At 58.6% G+C, this 21,257-nt stretch overlaps 1 protein-coding gene across 4 annotated transcripts in view; it reads left to right on the forward strand.

Moving 5' to 3' along the window:
• Window positions 1-21,257, forward strand: part of OGDH (oxoglutarate (alpha-ketoglutarate) dehydrogenase (lipoamide)) — a 39,494-nt gene that overhangs the window by 14,833 nt on the left and 3,404 nt on the right. The window contains exons 3-21 of one of the 4 annotated variants that reach the window (XM_006770389.2): window positions 2,287-2,478; window positions 3,813-3,915; window positions 8,450-8,494; window positions 12,488-12,603; window positions 13,252-13,406; window positions 13,517-13,663; window positions 14,003-14,093; window positions 14,334-14,513; window positions 15,381-15,509; window positions 15,639-15,818; window positions 16,063-16,215; window positions 16,692-16,794; window positions 16,902-17,030; window positions 17,299-17,449; window positions 17,698-17,825; window positions 17,903-18,081; window positions 18,167-18,238; window positions 18,549-18,677; window positions 19,078-19,150. In XM_006770389.2, coding sequence (XP_006770452.1) covers window positions 2,287-2,478; window positions 3,813-3,915; window positions 8,450-8,494; window positions 12,488-12,603; window positions 13,252-13,406; window positions 13,517-13,663; window positions 14,003-14,093; window positions 14,334-14,513; window positions 15,381-15,509; window positions 15,639-15,818; window positions 16,063-16,215; window positions 16,692-16,794; window positions 16,902-17,030; window positions 17,299-17,449; window positions 17,698-17,825; window positions 17,903-18,081; window positions 18,167-18,238; window positions 18,549-18,677; window positions 19,078-19,150 — 2,455 coding nt within the window. Of the gene's footprint in view, window positions 1-2,286; window positions 2,479-3,598; window positions 3,690-3,812; window positions 3,916-8,449; window positions 8,495-12,487; window positions 12,604-13,251; window positions 13,407-13,516; window positions 13,664-14,002; window positions 14,094-14,333; window positions 14,514-15,380; window positions 15,510-15,638; window positions 15,819-16,062; window positions 16,216-16,691; window positions 16,795-16,901; window positions 17,031-17,298; window positions 17,450-17,697; window positions 17,826-17,902; window positions 18,082-18,166; window positions 18,239-18,548; window positions 18,678-19,077; window positions 19,151-21,257 lie in introns of all 4 variants that reach the window. The other 3 variants (XM_015568229.1, XM_015568231.1, XM_015568230.1) reach the window with 3 other exon arrangements.

The following is a 21,257-nucleotide window of genomic DNA, read 5'->3' on the forward strand; positions in this document are numbered from 1 at the left end:
ACAAAGAACTTAGAAATTGGACATGTCTGGCAGAGAAGAAAAACAGTGTTTACCAGGTGAACCAATTAATGTGGATTTTTTTCAGTAGATGGAGTTACACATACGTTGGTAAAAATGCGATTTGATATGTATGCTATTTTGTATTGACAGCAAGCTTCAAAACTTCATATGTCAAATTTTCTGAAAATATTAACATCATAGATATTTTTACGCTTAAAAATGTCGAATTTCATGCCAAAAAAAAAATTGCGAGAAGTTTTAATTCATTACTTTATTTTGAAGAAAAGTGCTGCTGACAGTTATATACTTCGGGGAGCTAATGGTGAACATGCTCCATCTCAAGATACTTGTGAACACTGGTTTAAACGCTTTAAAAGGGATGATTTCAATGTGAAAGACAAGGAACGTCCAGGTCAACCAAAAAAGTTTGGTGACCAACAGTGACAAGCATTATTGAATGAAGATGCGTGTCAAACTCAAAAACAACTTGCAGTGCCCTAACCAATTTGGCTCAGTGGGTAGAGCGTCGGCCTGCGGACTGAAGGGTCCTGGGTTCGATTCCAGCCAAGGGCATGTACCTTGGTTGCAGGGGGGTGTGCAGGAGGCAGCTGATCGACGTTTCTCTCTCATCGATGTTTCTAACTCTATCCCTCTCCCTTCCTCTCTATAAAAAATCAATAAAATACATTAAAAAAACAACTTGCAGAAAGATTAAACGTTGCTCAGCAAACATTTTCTGATCATTTACAAGCAATGGGAAAGATTTTAAAGGAAGGAAAATGGGTGCCACATCAACTGAACCAAAGACAAATGGAAAACTGAAAAGTCATCAGTAAAATGGTGCTTCAACGGCACGAAAGAAAGTCTTTTTTGCATCGAATTGTGACTGGTGATGAGAAGTGGGTTTATTTTGAGAATCCCAAATGCACAAATTCATGGGTTGATCCAGATCAACCATCAACATCGACTGCAAGGCCAAACCGCTTCGGAAAGAAGACATTGCTCTGCGTTTGGTGGGATCAGGAAGGTGTGGTGTGTTATGAGCTTCTAAAACCAGGTGAGACCGTTAATTTTGATTACGAAACGACCAGAATGGGCCAGAAGACACGGCAAAGTACTTTTGCTTCATGATGACGCACCATCACACACTTTAAAACCAGTTAAGACACGTGAAAAGATCCTGCCTGGGAAGTGTTAACCCACCCGCCCTGTTCACCAGACCGTGCTCCCTCAGATTCCCACTTGTTCCGATCAATGGCACACGCACTTTCTGAGCAGCACTTCAAAACGTACGAAGAAGTGGAATATTGGGTCTCTGAATGGTTTGCCTCAAAACAAGAAAAGTTCCATTGGGGCGGTCTCCACAAATTACCTGAAAGATGGGGGAAATGTGTAGCTAGCGATGGACATGACTTTGAACAAAGCACTTTCGATGTTTTTCTTGAAATTATCGTGTTTTTTTATTACAAAATCTGAATTATTAACCGGTACACCTGGTACATGTCTCTGACCTTCTTGGTTTTAGTAGTTGGAGCTTTTTTTGCCATGGAATTAAGTGTTGGTTTCTCTTCTGATCTCTGAAATATTTTAAGATTCAACATCTTTGTATGAGATGAATAAACTATTAAGAGTCCATGGTATCTATGTGAATTAGATTGAGTCATTTAAACGTGAAATAGCCAAGAACAGTAGGAAGAGAAATAATGAGTTAGTTTGATTAGCACAGAGGAAGTGGAAACAGTAGGTTCCTAGTGCACGCAGGCGTGTGCTGGCTGCTGCCCTCTGCATGGTGCGGTCTTTACCACAGACCTATGCACGCAGATTTCTCTCCCTCCCACTCAGCCCTGAGCCCCGGTGCTAGGTGCCTGGCAGGATCTCAGGGCTCAAACTAAGTCCTCCCTCTGCACATTCCTGAGCCCTGAGCCCTGAAGGGCCCTCCTGAAGTACAGACGACACAGTATCTCTAGGGCCAGCCCTGGGCTGCCCCTGGCACAAGGGCCTGCTGTATGTCGGGCCTGGCACAAGGGCCTGCTGTATGTCGGGCCCAGGCCTGAGCCCTGGGGGCTGTGTGAAGGACAAGAGGTCGGGGACAGACAGGCAGGAAGGGCAGCCAGAGGGCATCTGCCCCATTGATGTGGGGCATCCTGAGGGGCCAGGGGAGCAGCTGATCAGAGCAGGACATTGCCCGGCCAGGATGTGGCCTGCCCGCCAAGAACAGTTCTTTTTTGGCTGGAAAGGAGGGCGAGGCCTCCAGTGGAGTGACACGTGTGTTCCTTCTCTCTTCAGTCATGGGACATTTTTTTCCGAAACACCAATGCTGGGGCGCCTCCGGGCACTGCCTACCAGAGCCCGCTGCCCCTGAGCATGGGCGTCCTGTCTGCCGCGGCCCGAGCACAGCCCCTGGTGGGCACCCAGACCAACGTGGACAAGCTGGTGGAGGACCACCTGGCGGTGCAGTCTCTCATCAGGGCCTACCAGGTAAGGTGGCGCCTGCTGGCCTCCCGGGGATGTGGCATTGCCCTCCACTCCTGCCAGCACTGGGCCTGTCCCTGCCTTGGGGTCCAGGGGCGCAGAAACGGAAAAGGTGAGGAGAGGAGCCAGGACAATCTCATCCTTGGAGCAGATCCTCTGCTCTCTTTAGTGCCTGCCCTGGAAAGAGCTCTTTGTTTGTTTCCATAGGTTGGCAAGAAAGATTGGTGGGCAGGGAAACAGTGCCAGGCGCAGGAAGTGCCCATGACCGGGAGCACTGCTGTCCCCATGCCAGCTGCTAGCACCCAAATGCGAGAGGCGGAAATGAACCTATAGGGTTTGGGACAGGCAGGCGGGGCGCTCCAGTGTGCATGAGCCACTGGAAGGGGCCTGGTACCAGGCCTTTCCCAGGTTAGCTGCCTGGTCCAGGAGCAGTCCTGGGGAGCAGAGGTCTCGGGCAACCCCCGGGACCCAGACTCCTGCTGCCTCCCGTCACTGCAGCGCATGCAGGGCATCAGCGTCCTCTGCCCCCGGTGCCAGGACAGGTGCCGGGGAAGGTGCCAGGACGGGGTTCTCTCCAAAGAAGGGAAGCTGCAGGGACCTGTGGGAGGCACGTGCACTCGGCCTCAGCAACAGGCTGCCCGCGGGGCCCGTTGTGCATCCCGTTGGTGCCAGTGGAGGCCCTGGTGATGTGCCCCATGTTTCGGGGAACGGACCCGGGGGAGTTTCTGTCCTGTTTTAGGCAGTCAGGTCAGAGGGGACGTCCCGCGAAGCTGCCCTTTGTCTGACTCGGTGCCCTGACCTCCAGCTCACACTGCCTGCCCAGCGCTGTGCCCCTGCTTCCTCACAGGCCTTTTCCTGCTCAGAGCTGAGCTGGAGTCACATTGGGGTGATGTCCCCGGAGCCCATCTCCATCTGTCCCAGGGAAGCGGTCCTTTCTGCCTCCCACATTCCTCCCAGCCCATTTCCCCTTTGTAGGGGCGCCTCGGTGCCCGGCAGTGGGGACAGCCCGCTGCTCCTAGGCCGGTAGAACTAGTTGGGTTCATTGTTCTTGGGAGATTTGACCACATGTGACTTTTACCCCACAGCCCGGGACCTGCTTAACCGCTGCTTGTGTTATTACTTCCAGGTCAGGGGTCACCACATTGCAAAACTTGATCCTCTCGGAATTAGTTGTGTAAATTTTGATGATGCTCCAGTAACTGTTTCTTCAAACGTGGGTGAGGATTGATCTGTAAATACTAATTTTAATGTAATTTTACTTTTTTTTACCCCTTCCCTCTTTTTTTTCCTCCTGTCCTTTTGTGTGTGTCCCTCCCTCCCCATCACTGGCCCTTTCATAGATACGAGGGCACCATGTAGCACAGCTGGACCCCCTGGGAATTTTGGATGCCGATCTGGACTCCTCCGTGCCCGCTGACATTGTCTCATCCACAGACAAACTTGGTGAGGGTCTGGGAGTGGCCAGTGCTGCTGCTTAGCTCCCGGTGCTGGCCCGGGAGGCCAGACGCCCAGACGGGAGGGAAGACTCTTAAGTTTCCTTTGTTCTGATCACTTGACATTACGGTCACGCAGCCTTAGTGCTGGGCAAGTTGTGTTCATCCCAGCTTCTCAGATGGTATGAGCTCCATTGTCTGAGTCTCAAGTTAGAAAGTAAAATTTGGGGCAGAAAAGGTTTAAGATGCAGGGAAAAGGATGGCCGGCCTGTGCAGGCCGATCAGAAGATGCTCAGACGCTCTTAAACCGTCGCCTCACACTGTCCAGCACGCGGGGCCTGCCTCTGCCGGGCGAGTCTCAAAACAGGCTGTGCAACTGGGGTCTCCATTCTTAACGGCCAGTGATCACACTGAGGAAACTTCGGAAGGCGCCCTGTGCGCAGGGCGGCGCGAGGCGCATGGCCATCGTCACGCGCACCCAGAGTGCTGCGCAGGGCGTGGCTGGGCTCCCACCTGCAGCTGCTTCCTCGAGTTAATCTGCTCTCCGGCTCCGTGCTGCTAACCTGCTAAGGAAATTACGGTGTGACTAATTCTGAAACGGGCGGGTGTCACGGAAACACTGTGCATGCTAATGAGACTGACAATTACACCTGCCTGTGCTGCTCCCGCGAGGGGGCCCAGTGCTCCTCTGAGGAAGGGTGGCTAGTGTTACCGGGGAGGTCAGGCAGCAGCCAGGTAAGGCAGATGAAGACCGCAGGGCTCAGTGTGGCGGGTCACGCAGGCCTCCCCGGCTCTGGCCCGGCTCTGGAAGAGGGAAACTGTCCTGCGCGTGCGGGCAGGGCAGGGCAGGGCAGACGGCCCGTGTGGAGTCCTGCAACTTTTTGGCGGTGACAACTTTGTGCTCCCAGAAGTGGGCTTCCCTGGGTGTCCCCAGGACACGGAGCCCCTCTCCTCCCCTCGGCACGTAGCCCTGCAGCTCCCAGGGCTAACACCTCTGCGGTGAGCCCTCCCAGAAGGGGGCTCACATGTCCCCGGCAGAGCCTTCAGGCAGAGGAGGGATCCCTGGGTTCCCATTTCTTGTCATCAAAACAGACCTTTTCAGTGGTTCTCAGCTCATCAGAGCTGCCTGGGCCCTGGAGCGTTGATCTGTCCCTCTGGACACTGGGCAGGTGGGAGGGAGCCATGCATGGCCATCGTCACAGGAGGAGCCTGGGATGGAGAGAGGCCGGGCCTGGGGCCTGCAGCTCCTGGGCACAGCCGCACTGGGCACAGACGGCCTGCTCCTCCAGGCCGTTGGGCCTCGCTTTCTGTCTGCTCTGGAGCAGGGTCCTGGCGGCACCTCACACTAAGGGTGATGTGGAAACCGGGGACATGGGCCCCACAGCGCCCTGGGCTATTATTGGAGGGAGAGAGGGTGCCTCTGCTGGCCAGGAGCTCTCAGAACCACCCAGTCGGGGAGCCCCCCCCCCCTTGTAAAAGGAATTTGAAATAATTTGACACAAGTCGTGATAAGTTTTTTCTTTAGCTACAAAAATGGAAAGTAGCGTAAACCCAGTATGTGAGGTGTGAGCCTGTGGGAAAGTTAGAGTTGAGCTGTCGCCCTTGGTGTGCAGGTCAGGAAACGGTCCAGCCCAACCACCCAGTCCATGGGCCTGGACAGCCCCACGGGTGCTTTCACCGTGTCGCCCGACTTCAGACCTGGGGGCTGGGTGCCTGTCCCCTCCCCTGCCAGTTCGTTTCAGGATTAGCTGAGCTCGGACAGCCGGGCCTGGCTCCGAGGCCGTGAGCTGGCGTGTTGGCAGCGTCTGGGAAGGAGCTGCTGGCGTCTGGTGGAGGCAGGTTCAGCTGAGGGATGGAGCCAGGTCCCTCGTGCTGGGTCCAGGCCTGGGCTCCCCAGGCGACGGGGACTAGTGTCACTGAGGAGTGTGGGTCTGCAGGAGCAGCGGCTGCCGGGGTCCTCGGTCACTGCCAGGCCTCGCGGGGCTCCTCATTCTCTGTGGAAACCGCGGCTCAGGCGACACGCACCCCACGTTGCAGAGCACAGTCTGCTGAGAGGCACGTGGTGGGTGAAGACAGCGAGCAGGGCACTGTCCGCGCAGGATTTCTTAAAGTGGAACGCGACTTCTCCCGCCTGGCTCTTGACCTTTCCTGACCAGCGTGGAGGAGGCTGGGAAGTGCTGGCCCGGAAGTTCTCTGGCCCCTGAGGGCAGGTGGAGAGGTGGCTGGGCAGCGTCGCCTGGGGCTCCCAGAGAGACATCAGGGCTCACCGGCAGCACTTACCGCGGGCGCAGCACGTGGCGTGGAGGTGGGGCTTGCGTCACTAATGCCAGCGCGAGGAGGGCTAGGTGTTTCTCCGTGTGGCAGGGGCCAGGTTCTGTCATTGGACAGACGATCGCTAGACACCTTCTAGAGGCCTTTTCTCGGGTGTGTGTTGGGGGCAGGTTCTAGGTGCCAGGCGGTTCCATCCACCCCCCTCCCGAGGTGGGCGCTGGGGGTCCTCACACAAAGCAGAACTAGAAGCAGTTCCCTACCCGAGAAGGGGGCGCACCAGTGTCTGCACAGGGTTGGTCTTGGGAAGTGAACTTGAGTTGAACGGTTAAAAATGCAATTTAAATAAAAGTCCAAAATTGTGATATCTTAGCTGCTTAACCGCGTTATCCCACCCCCAAGACCTTCCCTTGAAGGCTGGGAGAATGGGCTTAAAAACAGTTGATTTTTCACCCTAGCTAGTTTGGCTCAGTGGATAGAGCGTCAGCCTGTGGACCAAAGGGTCCCGGGTTCGGGTTTGGTCAAGGGCAGGTGCCTTGGTTGCAGGCTCCTCCCCAGCCCAGGCCCTGGTCGGGGCACAGGCAGGAGGCAACCAATTGATGTGTTTCTCTCATATCGATGTTTCTCTCTGTCTTTCCCTCTGTTTCACTATCTCTAAAAATCAATAGGAAAAGATCCTCGGGTGAGGATTTAAAAATAAAGCTGGTTTTTCATCAGCTTTCACAGCCTGAGAGCAGCAGAGAGCAGTTCCTCCTCACCTACTGGCTGCCGTGCGTGACCAGGCGGGTGGCTGAGCTAAGGGCGTGGTGCGCACGGTCCCACAGGCTGTCCTCCCTCCTGGATGCCCTCGCCTGCCCGCCGTCCGCAGCCCCAGCCCTCGTCCCCAGCAGATCCTTCCACACTTGGCAGGAAGCCATTCTCTCCTGTGTGTGCAGGTGTGGTGCTGGGGACCTGGTGCCCGCATACATGACAGCCAGAATGTCTTCTCTCTCACTCGCTTCTGGCTCATATCTGTTGTTGGCGTTTTATTTTTAAAAAGCTAAGAAGTGCAGAAGTCCCCTCTCATTCACAGGGTGCATGCTAAGGCCCCAGTGGTGAACCCTGCGTGTACTGGTTTCTCCACACACACCTGTGACAGGTATGACTCATGAACTGGGCACAGGGACGAGCAGTGAGCGATCATGGCAATGTGCTGGAATAGGAGTCAGCAGGATGGGCCCCTCGGGCACCGAGTAGGCTGCTGAGTGACCGACGGGCGTGAATTGCTGGACAGAGGAGGGATTCCCGTCCCAGGCCGGACAGAGCAGGGCGGCTTGAGAGGCCATTATGCTACTGAGAACAGCGTGCAGTTACAAACATGAATTGTTTGTTTCTGGAATTTTCCATTTAATATTTTGGGGAGTGGTTGATCGCGGATGGCTAACCCGCAGATAAGGGGGGGCTGCTGCACAAGAAGCACCCCCTGCCCCGCCCAGCATGAGAAGATGTGAGCACTTACCTTGGCTGGTGCGTGTGCAGGTGGCCTCTGGCAGGTGCTGTGTCCTGGGGACGGAGGGAGAGAAGCGGGGCCTCGTTCTCACCTCAGGTGGCGTGCCTGCCTCTGCAGAACCTGGTGTTCTCTGAGCCGCTGGCTCCGAGCTCTTTGGTGGGTGCTGTGGTCTCCTCTGCGTTCTTGCCATCAGCTCCAGGGAAGTGTCTGGCTTTCCCATGCCCGCCTCCTAGGGCAGGGAGTGGCCACACTCTGACCACTGAGCCCTCAGCCTGTGAATCCTGTTAGCAGAGGCCTCCTGACCCCGTCCCCAGGCCCACGCGTCCGGGTGCTCAGTGATGTTCACGAGACCAGGAGAGCTGCCCCATGTGGACGGGCACCACCGAGCACGTGGCGGATTGCCAGGGGGAAGGGGTGGCGCCTTCCACTCTGGAAGCTGCCGGAATCTTGAGGGCTCAGGTCTCGTCTCCTGCCTGAAGCTCTGGGTCTCAGGAGCGAGAATCTCATCTTTTCCTTCACTTCTCCCCGAGGGTCCAGGTCGGGTGGATTCCTCCCAGGAGCCACTGTGGGCCACTTCGGTGGGAGGGGACAGGTCTCCGCCGCCGCCCCGTGGCCTTCCCCTCACCTCAGGCCAGCTGCTGACCACGGTAGCCCTGACCTTGTCCCCACCTGTCCTCCTCCGTGTCTGTGTCTGTGCCATGTCTGTGCTTCCTGTGCTGCCTGCGTGGGGCGCTCTCAACTAACTCACCTGTCTTTTTCCTCCGCGCTCCCCATGCCCCTGCCTCAGGCCTTGCTGGTTTCCAGGAGCGACTGCGAGTGCTCACAGTGGGAGGTATGGAAACGCCCTCTTCCTGGAGCTGGCGCCTTGGCAGGACAGCTGCTCCCAGCATGCCCTTGGGGAAGCCCACACGCTGTCCTGCTCAGAGGTTGTCACTGGTTTGGAAATGTTTTCCCATCACTCAGTTGTGACCCAGCAGGCAGAGCTGCTCTCCCATCATTCCCGTCCCGTCATCGTGTCCTGGGACATCCCCTCCCGTCTGTCCTCCTGCGCTGCGTCCTCAGGCGCGGCTCGCTGGCCCCTGGGCCTGGGCCGCACTGCCTTCTGCATGTGCAACCCTCCCTCCTTTGGCTGGGCTCTGCAGTCTCTCAGACGCTGCCTCCTGGCACCGGTGGCAAGATGTCCCGTGGGTGCATGGACAACGCCACGGAGGGAGGAGCCCTGGCGACCCTGGGCTCTGGGCAGACCACCTGCGAGGACCCCAGAGAGGGTGTTAGGGCCCCTGCCTGTGGCCACTCCCCGTGGCCATGCTTTCTTCATACCAGGGTCTCTTAGTTCTTTTTCCTCCATTTGCTCATTGTGTCTGTGAGACTCTAGTTGGGGTTAAAGGCACTGTTTTGAGATTCCTAGGCAATTGTTAGAAATAACAGCTGTGCCTCCCAGCCAGCTCCCCATGGTCACCCTGACGGCCACAGGATGTCCCAGCCGTGTTGCCACTGCATCTGCCCCCCACAGGTTCCTTGCTGCTGCCCACCCCTGTGTTTAACCTTTGCAACCGCTGTCTGTTCTGTTTCTGTAACTTTGTCATTTCCAGCGGTTCTGCTAATGGAATCGCCATCTGTGACATTTGGAATTGGCATTTTTCGGTCAGCCTGATAGAGTGTCACCTGGGCTGTTCTTTAACCCTCAGTTCCTCTTGTCTGTCTCCCGGGCTGTTCTCTGACCCTCGTTCCTCTGATGGTCTGGGTGTCTCCTGGGCTGTTCTCTGACCCTCGGTTCCTCTGATTGCAGGGCGCATTCCTGGCCATGAGGGCCCACAGTGCTTTCAACGGCTCACTTGTTGACAGACCTTGGGTTGTTTCCTTTGGCTAAGGGGGTTGTCTGCAGAGCAGAAGTTCCCATTCTGAAGAGCCCAGTGTTTCAGGTTTCCCTTCGCTAGATGGTACCCTTGGTGTCACGTCTAAGCACCTTCCTTAGGGCTCGATCCCAAAGGTGTCCTCCTGTGTATTTGTCCAGAGGTTTATAGTTTTGCATTTTACATTTAAATCTGTGGTCCGTGTTGTTAATTTCTGCAGAAGATGGAAGTTGGGGGAAGGGTTTGGTTTGTTTACTTGGCGGGAGGTCTGCCTGTGAGTGTCTGTCTCCTGGCTCCAGCACCACTAGCAGGAAACCTTCCCTTCACGGAGCTGCTTTTGTGCTTTTTCAAACCTTAGTGGGGCTGGGGGGAGGGCGGTGGGGAGGGGGCTGCTCTGTTCTCTGCCTGTGTCCCACCGCCCCCCGCGCCCCGTGAGGATTGTGTTGACTTTCTAGGGCCTTCGTCTTCCCAGATAAATTTTAGATCCAGCTTGCTTTTCTCAGAAAACTGCTGACATTTTGAGCAGAAGCGTGTTAAGCCCATAGGTCGGTTTAGGAAAAACGGACTTCTCACCATGTTGATGGTGACGTGTTTGCTGTGGGTTTCTCTGGGCTTATCCGGTGAGCTCACTCAGCTTCTTGAACCTGCGGGCTTAAGATTTTGGCTGTGTTTGCCAAGCCGCCCTCTTGCCCTCACTCTGGGAATCACGTCGTGGGAGCTTCTCCATTCCCTTCCGTCAGTTTCTCTCCTCTTCGGGCCCGTTCCTTTCTCTCCTTCTGTCTTCACATCACTGATCCTGTCCCTGGTTCTGCCTCTGAGCCCATCCACTGAGGGCTTTCTGTGTGCTTTTTAATCCTCACCTGAGGATATGTTTTGCTTTTTATTGCTTTTCTAGAGAGAGGGGGAAGGAGAGGGAGAGAGAGGAACATTGATCAGTTGCCTCCCGCATGCGCCCCGACCTGGGAAGAACTTGCAACCTAGGTGTGTGCCCTGACTAGGAATTGAACCCGAAACCTTTTGGTGACTGGACGATGCTCCAACTAACTGAGCCACTGGCCAGGGCCCATCCTCTGAGTTTTGAGTTACTGTATTTCGTCATTTCAGAATTTCCCATTTGGTCCTTCTTTGCCCTTTACTGAGTCCCAATCTCTTCCCATTGCCTCTGTCATGTCTGATGCCTACGAAAGCCTGTGATGGTGGCTCCGTGAGAGTCCAGTGGGTAGTCCCACCTCTGTGTCCCTTTGGTGTCTGTGGATGACCTTGTTCAGCCTGAGATGGTCCTATTCTCATTTGAGTGACTTGTTACAACCAGAACCTTAGGGATCAGGAGACAGGGCTCGCCCTTGACCTCTGTGACCGCCGTCTCCTGGGCACCACACGGGGGCGTCCTGGGTGGGGATGTGGAGGCTCAGCACCTCCCAGAGGGATGAGGACGGCTCTTCTCTGACACCTTGATGTGCAGGTCGGAGTGCATTCCCCGAGGCCCGGGAGGGCGGGTGGAGGGTGTCTCGTGTCTGGCGAGGCTGCCTTCCTGTCCTGCCAGCACAGCTCCTGTGGGCCGGTTTGCTGCAACTTGGGGAGCTCCAGGCTGCAGGTACTTGGCTCCACGTCAAGAACAGGAGCCCACCCGGCTGGTCAGCCATCTTCCCCCTTTCAGAGCTGCCTGCTGTCTGGGGTTTTGGTGGCTTCAGGGGCCGTAGGGAGGAGGGAGTGTTCTCCACCTTCCCGCAGGCAAGACCCAGAAATGCAGGAGTGGGGCCAGCGGTTTTGAGGTTCAGAGAACGACCAGTTCAGGGGATGGACATGCAGAGCCGCAGACATGGCGAGGCTGGGCTCGTGCTGAGAGGCCGGGAGCCAGCGCCCACGGCGTGCACAGGCACGGAGGACGGGCCGGTCTTCCTGCCAGCGCCACAGGCTGGGCTCCACAGGTCAGGCCTGTGAGGGCTGCCTCGTCCCTGACAGAGCCGCGCTGGGAGCAGTGCCGCGCTTCCCCAGCCGCCTCCCCACAGCCCTGCAGGAAGGACCCAGCAGTAGGTTTGAGAGATGTAGGCCTCACATTTAAGCATTAGATCCACAGGCTGCAGCTTGAGGGGCACCGGAGAGTCCCCGCCTGGGTCTGGAGACTGGCAATGCATGTTCCCGCCTCCTGGGGTCCAGATCCAGCTGTGGGTACAAGTGGCCGCTGCCACCCAGGCTGGGCACCGGCCTCTGCCAGGCGGTGGGAGCCCTCTGCAGTGCCCCAGGCAGTTCTCCTCCCAGTCCCTGCCCCTGGGAGGCCCACACAGCGGTGCCTGGGAAAGAGCCCCTCCTTGGCCCCTATAGCCTGAGGGTCCGGCACGGAGTGCTGGGGCAGTGCAGTGCCGTGCCGGTCAGAGTGAGCCAGTCAGACAGTGGCCGCTAGGGAGCCAGCGTAGGTGAAGGTCAGTGCTGGCGGGAGCGGGTCCGGAGCGGGTCCAGAGCATGCAGGCTGGCCTCCAGGAGCAGGGACGGCTGTGAGGCCCTCGCTGTGCTGCCCGCTGCTCTCCACAGGCCCTCGCTTCTCGGTGACTCCCTCACTCCCAGTCTCCAGCTTCCTGTCACCCCGCACACGAGTGTCCATGTGCACACGTGGCCTCTTCACCAGTCCCTCTTCCGTCTCTCTGTTTGCTCTCTGATCGACTCGCCCAGTGTCTTTTCAAACCAAAACTGTTGGTGTCCTTGGGACCTTGAAGTACATTTTCTCTAAATTATGAATAATTGGTGCACCAGACTAATATGCATATATTAATTTTATTCTCACTTGCCTGTGACACCCAGTAATATTCTCAGCTTCTGTTTATTGCTAAATTTGTGTTTCTAGCTATAAAATGTTACTTATTTTACTAGGTATCAGAGGTTTTCATGGTTTTTCTCTTCTCTTTTCTCCCCCTGGGGACTCCCTTCCCCTTCCCGTCAACTGCCCCGTGGGCCGTGCCGTCTCTCCTCACCCGCAGGGTTCTATGGCCTGGACGAGTCCGACCTGGACAAGGTCTTCCAGCTGCCGACCACCACCTTCATCGGGGGGCAGGAGTCGGCGCTGCCCCTGCGGGAGATCATCCGGCGGCTGGAGGTGAGGCGTGCTTTCCGCAAAAGCCCAGGCTGGCAGGAGGCCTCCCCACTCATTGGGTTTTTCTTAGTCTTGTTTTTTTAAACATTTTTATTGATTTTAGAGAGAGGAAAGGAGAGAGAGAAATGACGATGATGAGAGAGAACCATTGATTGGCTGTCTCCTGCACACCCCACACTGGGGATCGAGCCCACAACCCGGGCCTGTGCCCCGAACGGGAATTGAACCCTAACTTGTTTCATGGGTGGATGCTCAACCACTGAGCCACGCCAGCCAGGCCAGCATGTATTTCTTTAAATGTAAGGGAAAGGAAATTACTCTTGCTATTTTGTAGATAAAAATCTATGGCTTTTAATTTTATAATCAACCTAAGAAAGGAGAGATTTCTGTGGGTTCCAATCTAGTGGGAGACGATTTCAGATGTGAGAGGTCCGAAGCTGCCCGGCAGTGCCCTGTCCAGACAGGGGTGTCTTCTCGCTTGTCCTCCCAGTTTCTCTTCTCCCTCCTCTGGAGCTGTGGGCACTGAACTGCAGGGCACCTTCCGTGCGCACATGCATACACAGACACACACGTGCACAGCTCGGTGGGTCAGGGAGGGAGGTGTCTGGCTGAGCGGCGTTGACCCACTGTGCGCCTGGCCGTGTGGAACAGAACGCCTACTGCCAGCACATCGGGGTGGAGTTCATGTTCATCAACGACCTGGAGCAGTGCCAGTGGATCCGGCGGAAGTTCGAGACGCCGGGGGTCATGCAGTTCACCAGCGAGGAGAAGCGGACCCTCCTGGCCAGGCTCGTGCGGTCCACCAGGTGGGGAGGCGCTTGGGCGGGGCCGAGCCGGGCGGGTGCCAGCCCTGGGGAGCTGTCAGCCCTGGGGAGCGGTCAGCCCTGGGCTGCTCTCAGGCCCTGGCTCCGTCCAGGTTCGAGGAGTTCCTGCAGCGGAAGTGGTCGTCCGAGAAGCGCTTCGGCCTAGAAGGCTGCGAGGTGTTGATCCCAGCCCTCAAGACCATCATCGACAAGTCAAGCGAGAACGGTGTGGACCAAGTGATCATGGGGATGCCGCACAGGTACCGATACCGCCCAGGGGCGCCCCTCGCCCGCCCGCACCCCTTACCCACCACAGCACCCCTCGCCCTGCAGTGACCGTCCCGCCCGAGGCCACAGGTGGCTCAGGCAGGCATGTTGGCCTGGTGCTGTGTCTTATAAAAGTGAAAGCCAGAGCCCTTGAGGGTCACAGCAGAGGCCGCTGACCTGAGCGAAGGCTGCAGGTGCCAGCAGCCTCCCCTCGTCGGCCTCAGGCGGGCGAACGGAGACTGGCCTCCCCGCCTCTCGGGCAGCAAACCAAGGTGTTCCCTGTCCCTCGGAGGAGGAAGGGGCCTGCTGACCCCCGACCCCGTGTGTCCCAGGGGGCGGCTGAATGTGCTGGCGAACGTCATCAGGAAGGAGCTGGAACAGATTTTCTGTCAGTTTGACTCAAAGCTGGAGGCCGCTGACGAGGTGAGGCACTGGTGTCCCCAGGAACGCCAGTGTGGCACTGCCTCCGGGGGGGATTGCCAGGCCAGCTTCTGGGGTATGGAGGGTGGCGTCCCCGTGCAGCAGCCCGGCAGCCCCCACACTTGCAGCCCCCACCAGGTGCCGTCCTGGGCAGAGCCTGCCACACTTCTCGGAGGTCTGGGGGTGGGGGGGACACGCAGGCTCCGTGTGCTGCCTGGACCCAGCCTCCCTGTTTGTCCTCAGGGCTCTGGGGACGTGAAGTACCACCTGGGCATGTACCACCGGCGGATCAACCGTGTGACCGACAGGAACATCACCCTGTCGCTGGTGGCGAACCCTTCCCACCTCGAGGCTGCCGACCCCGTGGTGATGGGCAAGACCAAGGCCGAACAGTTTTACTGCGGGGACACCGAGGGGAAGAAGGTGCGGCCACAGGGCTGCTGGACCCGCAGAGCCCGGGAGTGGCTGGGGGCAGAGCAGGGGCGTCCTGCCTGTGGGCTGGTTTGCCCTCACGGCGCCAGGTCTGGGCCGGAGCCCGTCTTGCATATGTCCTGAGGGTCAGGTGCTCTCACTGAGCGGGCGGGGAGCCTTTCGAGGTGCGAGTGGCCTGAGGGGCGAGGCGTGAACCGACGGGGGCGCCGTGGGAAGCCTGGGTTCCTCGGCCTGTACACAGCCCCTCCGTACATCTGCACAACAGCAGGCGCTGGCAGGTGGGCGGAGGGAGGTCTCTGCAGGTGGAAGATGGGCCAGGACGAAGGGTCAGACCTAGAGGTGGGACCAGGCCAGTGCGCAGGGCTCTGCCTCGCAGACCGGAATCTGTGCTTGGGCATCAGAAGAGAAACTGCTGGCAGGCAACAGGATCGGTTCCTGCTCGGATGGACGCCTGCCACAGAGAGAGGGAGGCCCACAGGGAGAACGTCAAGTGGGCAGCTGTCTCCCGTGCAGCCTGGGAGGGGGCTGAGGAACAAGATACAGGCTCCCCACGGCTCTGCCACTGTTCTTACCACGGGCACTGGGGATCCAAGCTGATCACTGGCATGGGGTGGTCAGCGCAGGCCTGTCCTGGTGTGGAGTGGGCCGTTGCCGAGTCGTCAGGAGGGACCCTCAGGACCCAGGGCCCAGGACCATGCAGGATGTGGGGCAGGCGAGATGTTGGAGGGGTTCCTAACCCAGCCCCTGCACTTTCCTTCTCACTTTGGAGGGACCTCAGAACACGTTGCTAGAAAAGCTGCTTGTGGCTTAACCTCCAGTGTGCCACACTGGGTCTGTGGTCTCCTTGCGGGTCTGCAGGTCATGGCCATCCTTCTACACGGGGATGCCGCTTTCGCTGGCCAGGGCATCGTGTACGAGACCTTCCACCTGAGTGACCTGCCCTCCTACACCACCCACGGCACGGTCCACGTGGTGGTCAACAACCAGGTAATCCCGGGAGCAGGCAGCCAAGGCCTCCAGTTTCTAGCAGCGTAGCCATGCCCCTGTCCTTGGCCCCGCCCCCAGCACCCCCACCCCCCATCCCACACCCAGCCCAGCAGCCTGTGTCCCTTGCAGATCGGCTTCACCACGGACCCCCGCATGGCCCGCTCCTCACCCTACCCCACCGATGTGGCCCGGGTCGTGAATGCCCCCATTTTCCACGTGAACTCTGACGACCCCGAGGCCGTCATGTACGTGTGCAAGGTGGCTGCCGAGTGGAGGAACACCTTCCACAAGGACGTGGTGGTGGACCTGGTGAGTGGTCACCTGCTGCCCTCGAGTGTCCCGCCCGCAGGCGTCCTCTGTGGGAGAAGGGACTCGGGTCCTGTCCCGCCCGGACGTTCTCAGGTCACCCGGTCACCCGTTTTGTCCCTGAGGCAAAGCAGCCTGGTGTGCGGGAGGCCGGGCAGGACCCTCCTTCTGGGAGGCGGGCTGATGCGGCCCTCTCGGAGCCCGCCCTCCGCGTGGCCCCTGACGTTTGGTGCCTGGTTGTCCCCAGGTGTGTTACCGGCGCAACGGCCACAACGAGATGGATGAGCCCATGTTCACACAGCCGCTCATGTACAAGCAGATCCGCAAGCAGAAGCCGGTGCTGCAGAAGTACGCGGAGCTGCTGGTGGCACAGGGCGTGGTCAACCAGCCTGAGTACGAGGTGCGTCCCCCCTCAGCGGCTGCTCTGGGGATGCGCAGTGCTTCGCCTGCAGCGTTTCACTGCTGATGGGGCCAGGGGCAGGGCGCCCGCCTGAGGACTCTGTGGGGATGGGTGTTTCGCGTGGGCCACGGCCCCGCCCACTTTCTAGCGGGGTGAGGCGGGTGCAGATCCAGCTGGGGGTGGGGAGGGGCTGTGTGCCTGGTGGGTCCTTGGTGCTCAGAAGGAGGCTGACGCAGAGCAGCTCGTGGCAGATGTGGGAGTGGGGCTTCTGGGGAGGGCTTCCGGCTCCGTCGGGGTTGTGGCAGGTGGGGTGTGACTGTCAGCGTGAGAGCCAGACCTGGACCAGGATGGGAGAGTGGCAGGATCTGCCCACGTGGAGAAGGCACCATGGGCAACATGGATCTGAGAGGTGTGTGTGGGGAGCACCGAGGCCAGGCTCTGCCTGCCGCCCCCTGACACGGCGCCCACCCCTCCAGGAGGAGATCTCCAAGTACGACAAGATCTGCGAGGAGGCCTTCGCCCGCTCCAAGGACGAGAAGATCCTGCACATCAAGCACTGGCTGGACTCCCCCTGGCCTGGTGAGTGAGGCGTCGCCCACGGACACAGCCCCTCTCCCGGGAGCGCCCAGGCCTCTCCATAGTGTCTCGGGAGCCAGGTGTGGCGTCAGCAGGTGCCTCTGTCCTAGGCTTCTTCACGCTGGATGGGCAGCCCCGGAGCATGACCTGCCCCTCCACGGGGCTGGAGGAGGAGGTCCTGACGCACATCGGGAGCGTGGCTAGCTCCGTGCCGGTGGAGAACTTCACCATCCACGGAGGTGAGGGCTGTGACTCGGGAGCCACGGGGCAGGCCCAGGGACCCGCTCTCACCTGCCTAGAACCCAGCCTGTCCAAGGCAGTGGGTGGTGGAAGGCAGGAAGCCCTTGGCTCCCTTCACCTCTGCCAGTGTGGTCCTCGCTGGGAGCTGTGGAGGAAGGAGGGGCTGTGATAGCCCCTCCCTGGCCTGGTCTCCACGCCCCTTCCCCACTCCTGGCGCGGCTGCTCATATCATGGGAGGTGGGCGGGTAGTGAGCACTGTGTCTGCAGGGCTGAGCCGCATCCTGAAGACGCGCGGGGAGCTGGTGAAGAACAGGACTGTGGACTGGGCCCTGGCGGAGTACATGGCATTCGGCTCCCTGCTGAAGGAAGGCATCCACATCCGGCTGAGCGGCCAGGACGTGGAGCGTGGCACCTTCAGGTGAGCGCCAGGCCCTCGAAGTGGGGGTAGTGGGGTGTCACTGCTTCTCTCCTAGGAAAACATGGCACGGCCTTAGGGCCTATCTCAGCCCAGGGCACGCTCCCCCTGCCTGCGCTGCGCCACCCCCCTCCCTCACCCCTCTGCCGGCGCTGCCTCCCTCCTGCGCAGCCCTCCTCTTAGGATGGGCATGGGGTCTGCTGCCGAGTGGAGGTGGCGGCCCTGCCGCTCACCTGTGTTGTCTGACGCAGCCACCGCCACCACGTGCTGCACGACCAGAACGTGGACAAGAAGACCTGCATCCCCATGAACCACCTGTGGCCCAACCAGGCCCCCTACACTGTGTGCAACAGCTCGCTGTCTGAGTACGGGGTCCTGGGTGAGCGACGCCCCCTGCCCCCCTTCCTCCCCGCTCCCCGCCTGCCCCTTCCCTCCTGACGCCCTTCCTGTCTGCAGGCTTTGAGCTGGGCTTTGCCATGGCCAGCCCCAACGCCCTGGTGCTCTGGGAAGCCCAGTTTGGCGACTTCCACAACACGGCCCAGTGCATCATCGACCAGTTCATCTGCCCCGGGCAGGCCAAGTGGGTGCGACAGAACGGCATCGTGCTCCTGCTTCCCCATGGCATGGAGGGCATGGTGAGCTCAGCCCCGCCCTGTGCCAGCAGGAGGGAGCCCCGGGGTGTGTGGAGACGGAAATGGGCTGAATCGCATCTGCTTCCAGGGCCCAGAGCACTCCTCCGCCAGGCCCGAGCGGTTCCTGCAGATGTGCAATGACGACCCCGACGTCCTGCCGGTGAGGGGGGTGCCGTGGCCAAGGGGGTGCAGGGGCCCCGATGCAGGTCTCCCGGATTGAGGCTTCCCGAGGGCTCGGAGCAGGTGTGGCCGGGGAAGCCGTGGGAGTTGCTCTGTGTCCAATGCAGGCAGATGCCCTAAGGAACGAGCCGCTGATCGGACTTGAATGACCAGGAGGCAGTCTTGTTGGGAGGAGGGCGGGTGGAGGTGGGGCCTGGCTTCCTGGCCAGGCAGCCTTGTCAGCAGCCAGGGGTGGAGTGGGGACAGGGCAGGAGCTCCCTTGCGTCCCTGAGCTCCCGTCCTCCCTGCAGAACCTCCAGGAGGACAACTTCGACATAAGTCAGCTCTACGACTGCAACTGGGTGGTGGTCAACTGCTCCACGCCCGGCAACTTCTTCCACGTGCTGCGCCGCCAGATCCTCCTGCCCTTCCGGAAGCCGGTCAGTGGCTCTCCCTGTCAGAGACGTGGGAATGGGTGGTGGTGGGCGGGGCACGGAGCTTGGAAGACGGGGAGCCCAGAGGGAGAGCACCTCTGTTGCTGCAGATTGAACTGCAAGGCCACGCAGGCCCACAGCACGGACACCGGCCACAGGCAGCACGCCAGACAGGAGGGCTTTTTCCTGGGGGGTGGGGGGGTGACTCGGGCAGACGCCTGGCTCAGCAGGGCCCAGCCCCTCAGCCGAGGAGAGGCAGGCAAGGGAACGGCCTCATCCTTCCTCTTCTTCACGCTCCTGACCTGTGGCTGGTCCTGACCACAGAGCTGGGAGGGCAGCCCCTCTTGTTGACCCTCCTGGGACCTGAGGACCTGGTCCATCCTGAGCCTGTGGTCCTGTGTTTCAGTTGATCGTCTTCACCCCCAAGTCCCTGCTGCGGCACCCCGAGGCCAGGACCAGCTTCGACGAGATGCTCCCAGGTGGGTGCAGGCGGGCAGGGGGGTCCTGCCTGTGCTCTGGGGCTGGAGCTCCCGCTGCCTCCACTGTCACCCGTGCCACTTCTGGGTCGTTGGGTAAAGACCCCCGAACAGGACAGCCCAGACGTCTGAGCTTGTGTGCACGTTGGTCCAAGGTGTGCCCCACGTCTCCCCAGGTCTGCGCTGTGGCCTGGAGCCTCCCCGGACCTTAGAGGCAGGGAAGTGAGGCTGAGCCCCGAGCTCACCCCACCCTGGGCGCTGCTGCTGAGGCTGCGCAGGTCACCCCAGGGACTGGAAAGGCCCCGCAGGGGAGGGCTACTGTGTCACCTGCCACTCACTGGGGCTACTGTGTCACCTGCCACTCACTGGGGCTACTGTGTCACCTGCCACTCACTGGGGCTACTGTGTCACCTGGCACAGACGCTGAGGCTGCGCAGGTCACCCCAGGGACTGGAAAGGCCCCGCAGGGGAGGGCTCTCCTGTGCCCTGCCACTCACTGGGGCTACTGTGTCACCTCCCACACCCCTGGCTCAGGGCCAGGGAGCTCACCCCCTCCCAGCCGTGGGGCCCCCTTTCGGCTCCAGTCAAGGTAAACCTCTTGTTTGTTGAATATTTTATCATCTGGGTAACGTACATCTTACCCAGTTAAGTGTACAGACACCTCTGTCATCTCCAGAACCCCCCCCTCTTCCAAACTGACACTCGGTCCTCTCGGACACTGACCCCTCCCTGCCCAGCCCTGCACCCCAGCTGCTGTCTCTCAGTCTGACTGGGGACCTCCCATGAGGGGTCATGAAGTATCTGGCTTAGTCAATCAGCATCGTGTCCTCGAGGTCCAGCCACTTTGTCCGATCTCCTTCCTTTGTAAGGCTGGCTGAGCAACAGTCCACGTGTGGGTGGGCCACACCTGGTTTATCCTTTATCCATGTTTTTTAAAGAATATGATTATATTTAATGCACAAGTTTGATACGACCAAAAAGTAAAACACTAGAGTAAAATAGTAACAAAAAACATGGTATTTCATTTGCAATGCATGAGAAATGTGTCCTTTTTTTAATGCAACTTTATTGAAGAAAAGTCAGTCAGTTGGTAGAGCTGTTTGGTGCTCAGTCTCACTCGGTGCTTGTTAAGCTGCGCTCACCCTCGTCCTCGATGGGCTCAGCCATCTCCACTTCGGCTGCTGGGAGCCTGGGGCACCGGTGCTTCGAGCCCCTGCTCAGGTCTCTGGATCAGTGCCCAGAAGGGACTGCTGGCTGGTGGGTAGCTGTGGTGGTAATTTTCGGAGGCGCGCCAGGCTGTTGCTGGCGGTGGCACGCCGTTTCACGTGCACTACGGTGCACAGTTCCGTCTCTGCACCCGGCCAGCGCGTGGGTTTTGGTTTTTGTGTCTCAGCATCTGAGGGCCTGAGGTGCCTCTCGAGCGGTTTGGGTCTGCATTTCCCTAATGATAAGGCTGGTGAGCATCTTCTCTGCTTACCGCTGTTTGTGTACCTTCTTTGGAGAAGTGTGTTCAAGTCCTTCGCCCAGTTTTTTAAAATATATTTCTACTGATTCCAGAGAGGGAGAGAGAACTAGAAACATCAATGATGGAAGAGAATCAGGAATCAGCTGCCTCCTGCACACCCCCTCCTGCGGGGGATCCAGCCAGCAGCCTGGGCCTGTGCCCTTGACTGGAATTGAACCCAGCACCTTCAGTCCGCAGGGCGATGCTCTGTCCACTGAGCCACACCAGCTAGGGCTTCACCCATGATTTAACTGCGTGTTTTGTTGCTCAATTTAGTTCTCTCTGTGCTGGATGTGTATTTTTTAATACATTTTTATTGATTTCAGAGAGGAAGGGAGAGGGTGAGAGAGAGAGAAACATCAGTGATGAGAGAGAATCATTGATTGGCTGCCTCCTACTGGGGATCGAGCCCACAACCCGAGCATGTGCCCTTGACCAGATTCGAACCTGGGACCCTTCAGTCCATAGGCAGACGCTCCATCCATTGAGCCACACCGGCCAGGGCTGTATGCTGGTATTCATACCTTGTCAGATACATGACTTGCGATGATTCTCTTCCATTCTGTGTATTGTCTTTGGATGTGTAAAATTTTTTAATTTGCATGA

This window comes from Myotis davidii, unplaced genomic scaffold (genome assembly GCF_000327345.1).
Source record: "Myotis davidii unplaced genomic scaffold, ASM32734v1 scaffold1364, whole genome shotgun sequence".
Taxonomy (NCBI): domain Eukaryota; kingdom Metazoa; phylum Chordata; class Mammalia; order Chiroptera; family Vespertilionidae; genus Myotis; species Myotis davidii.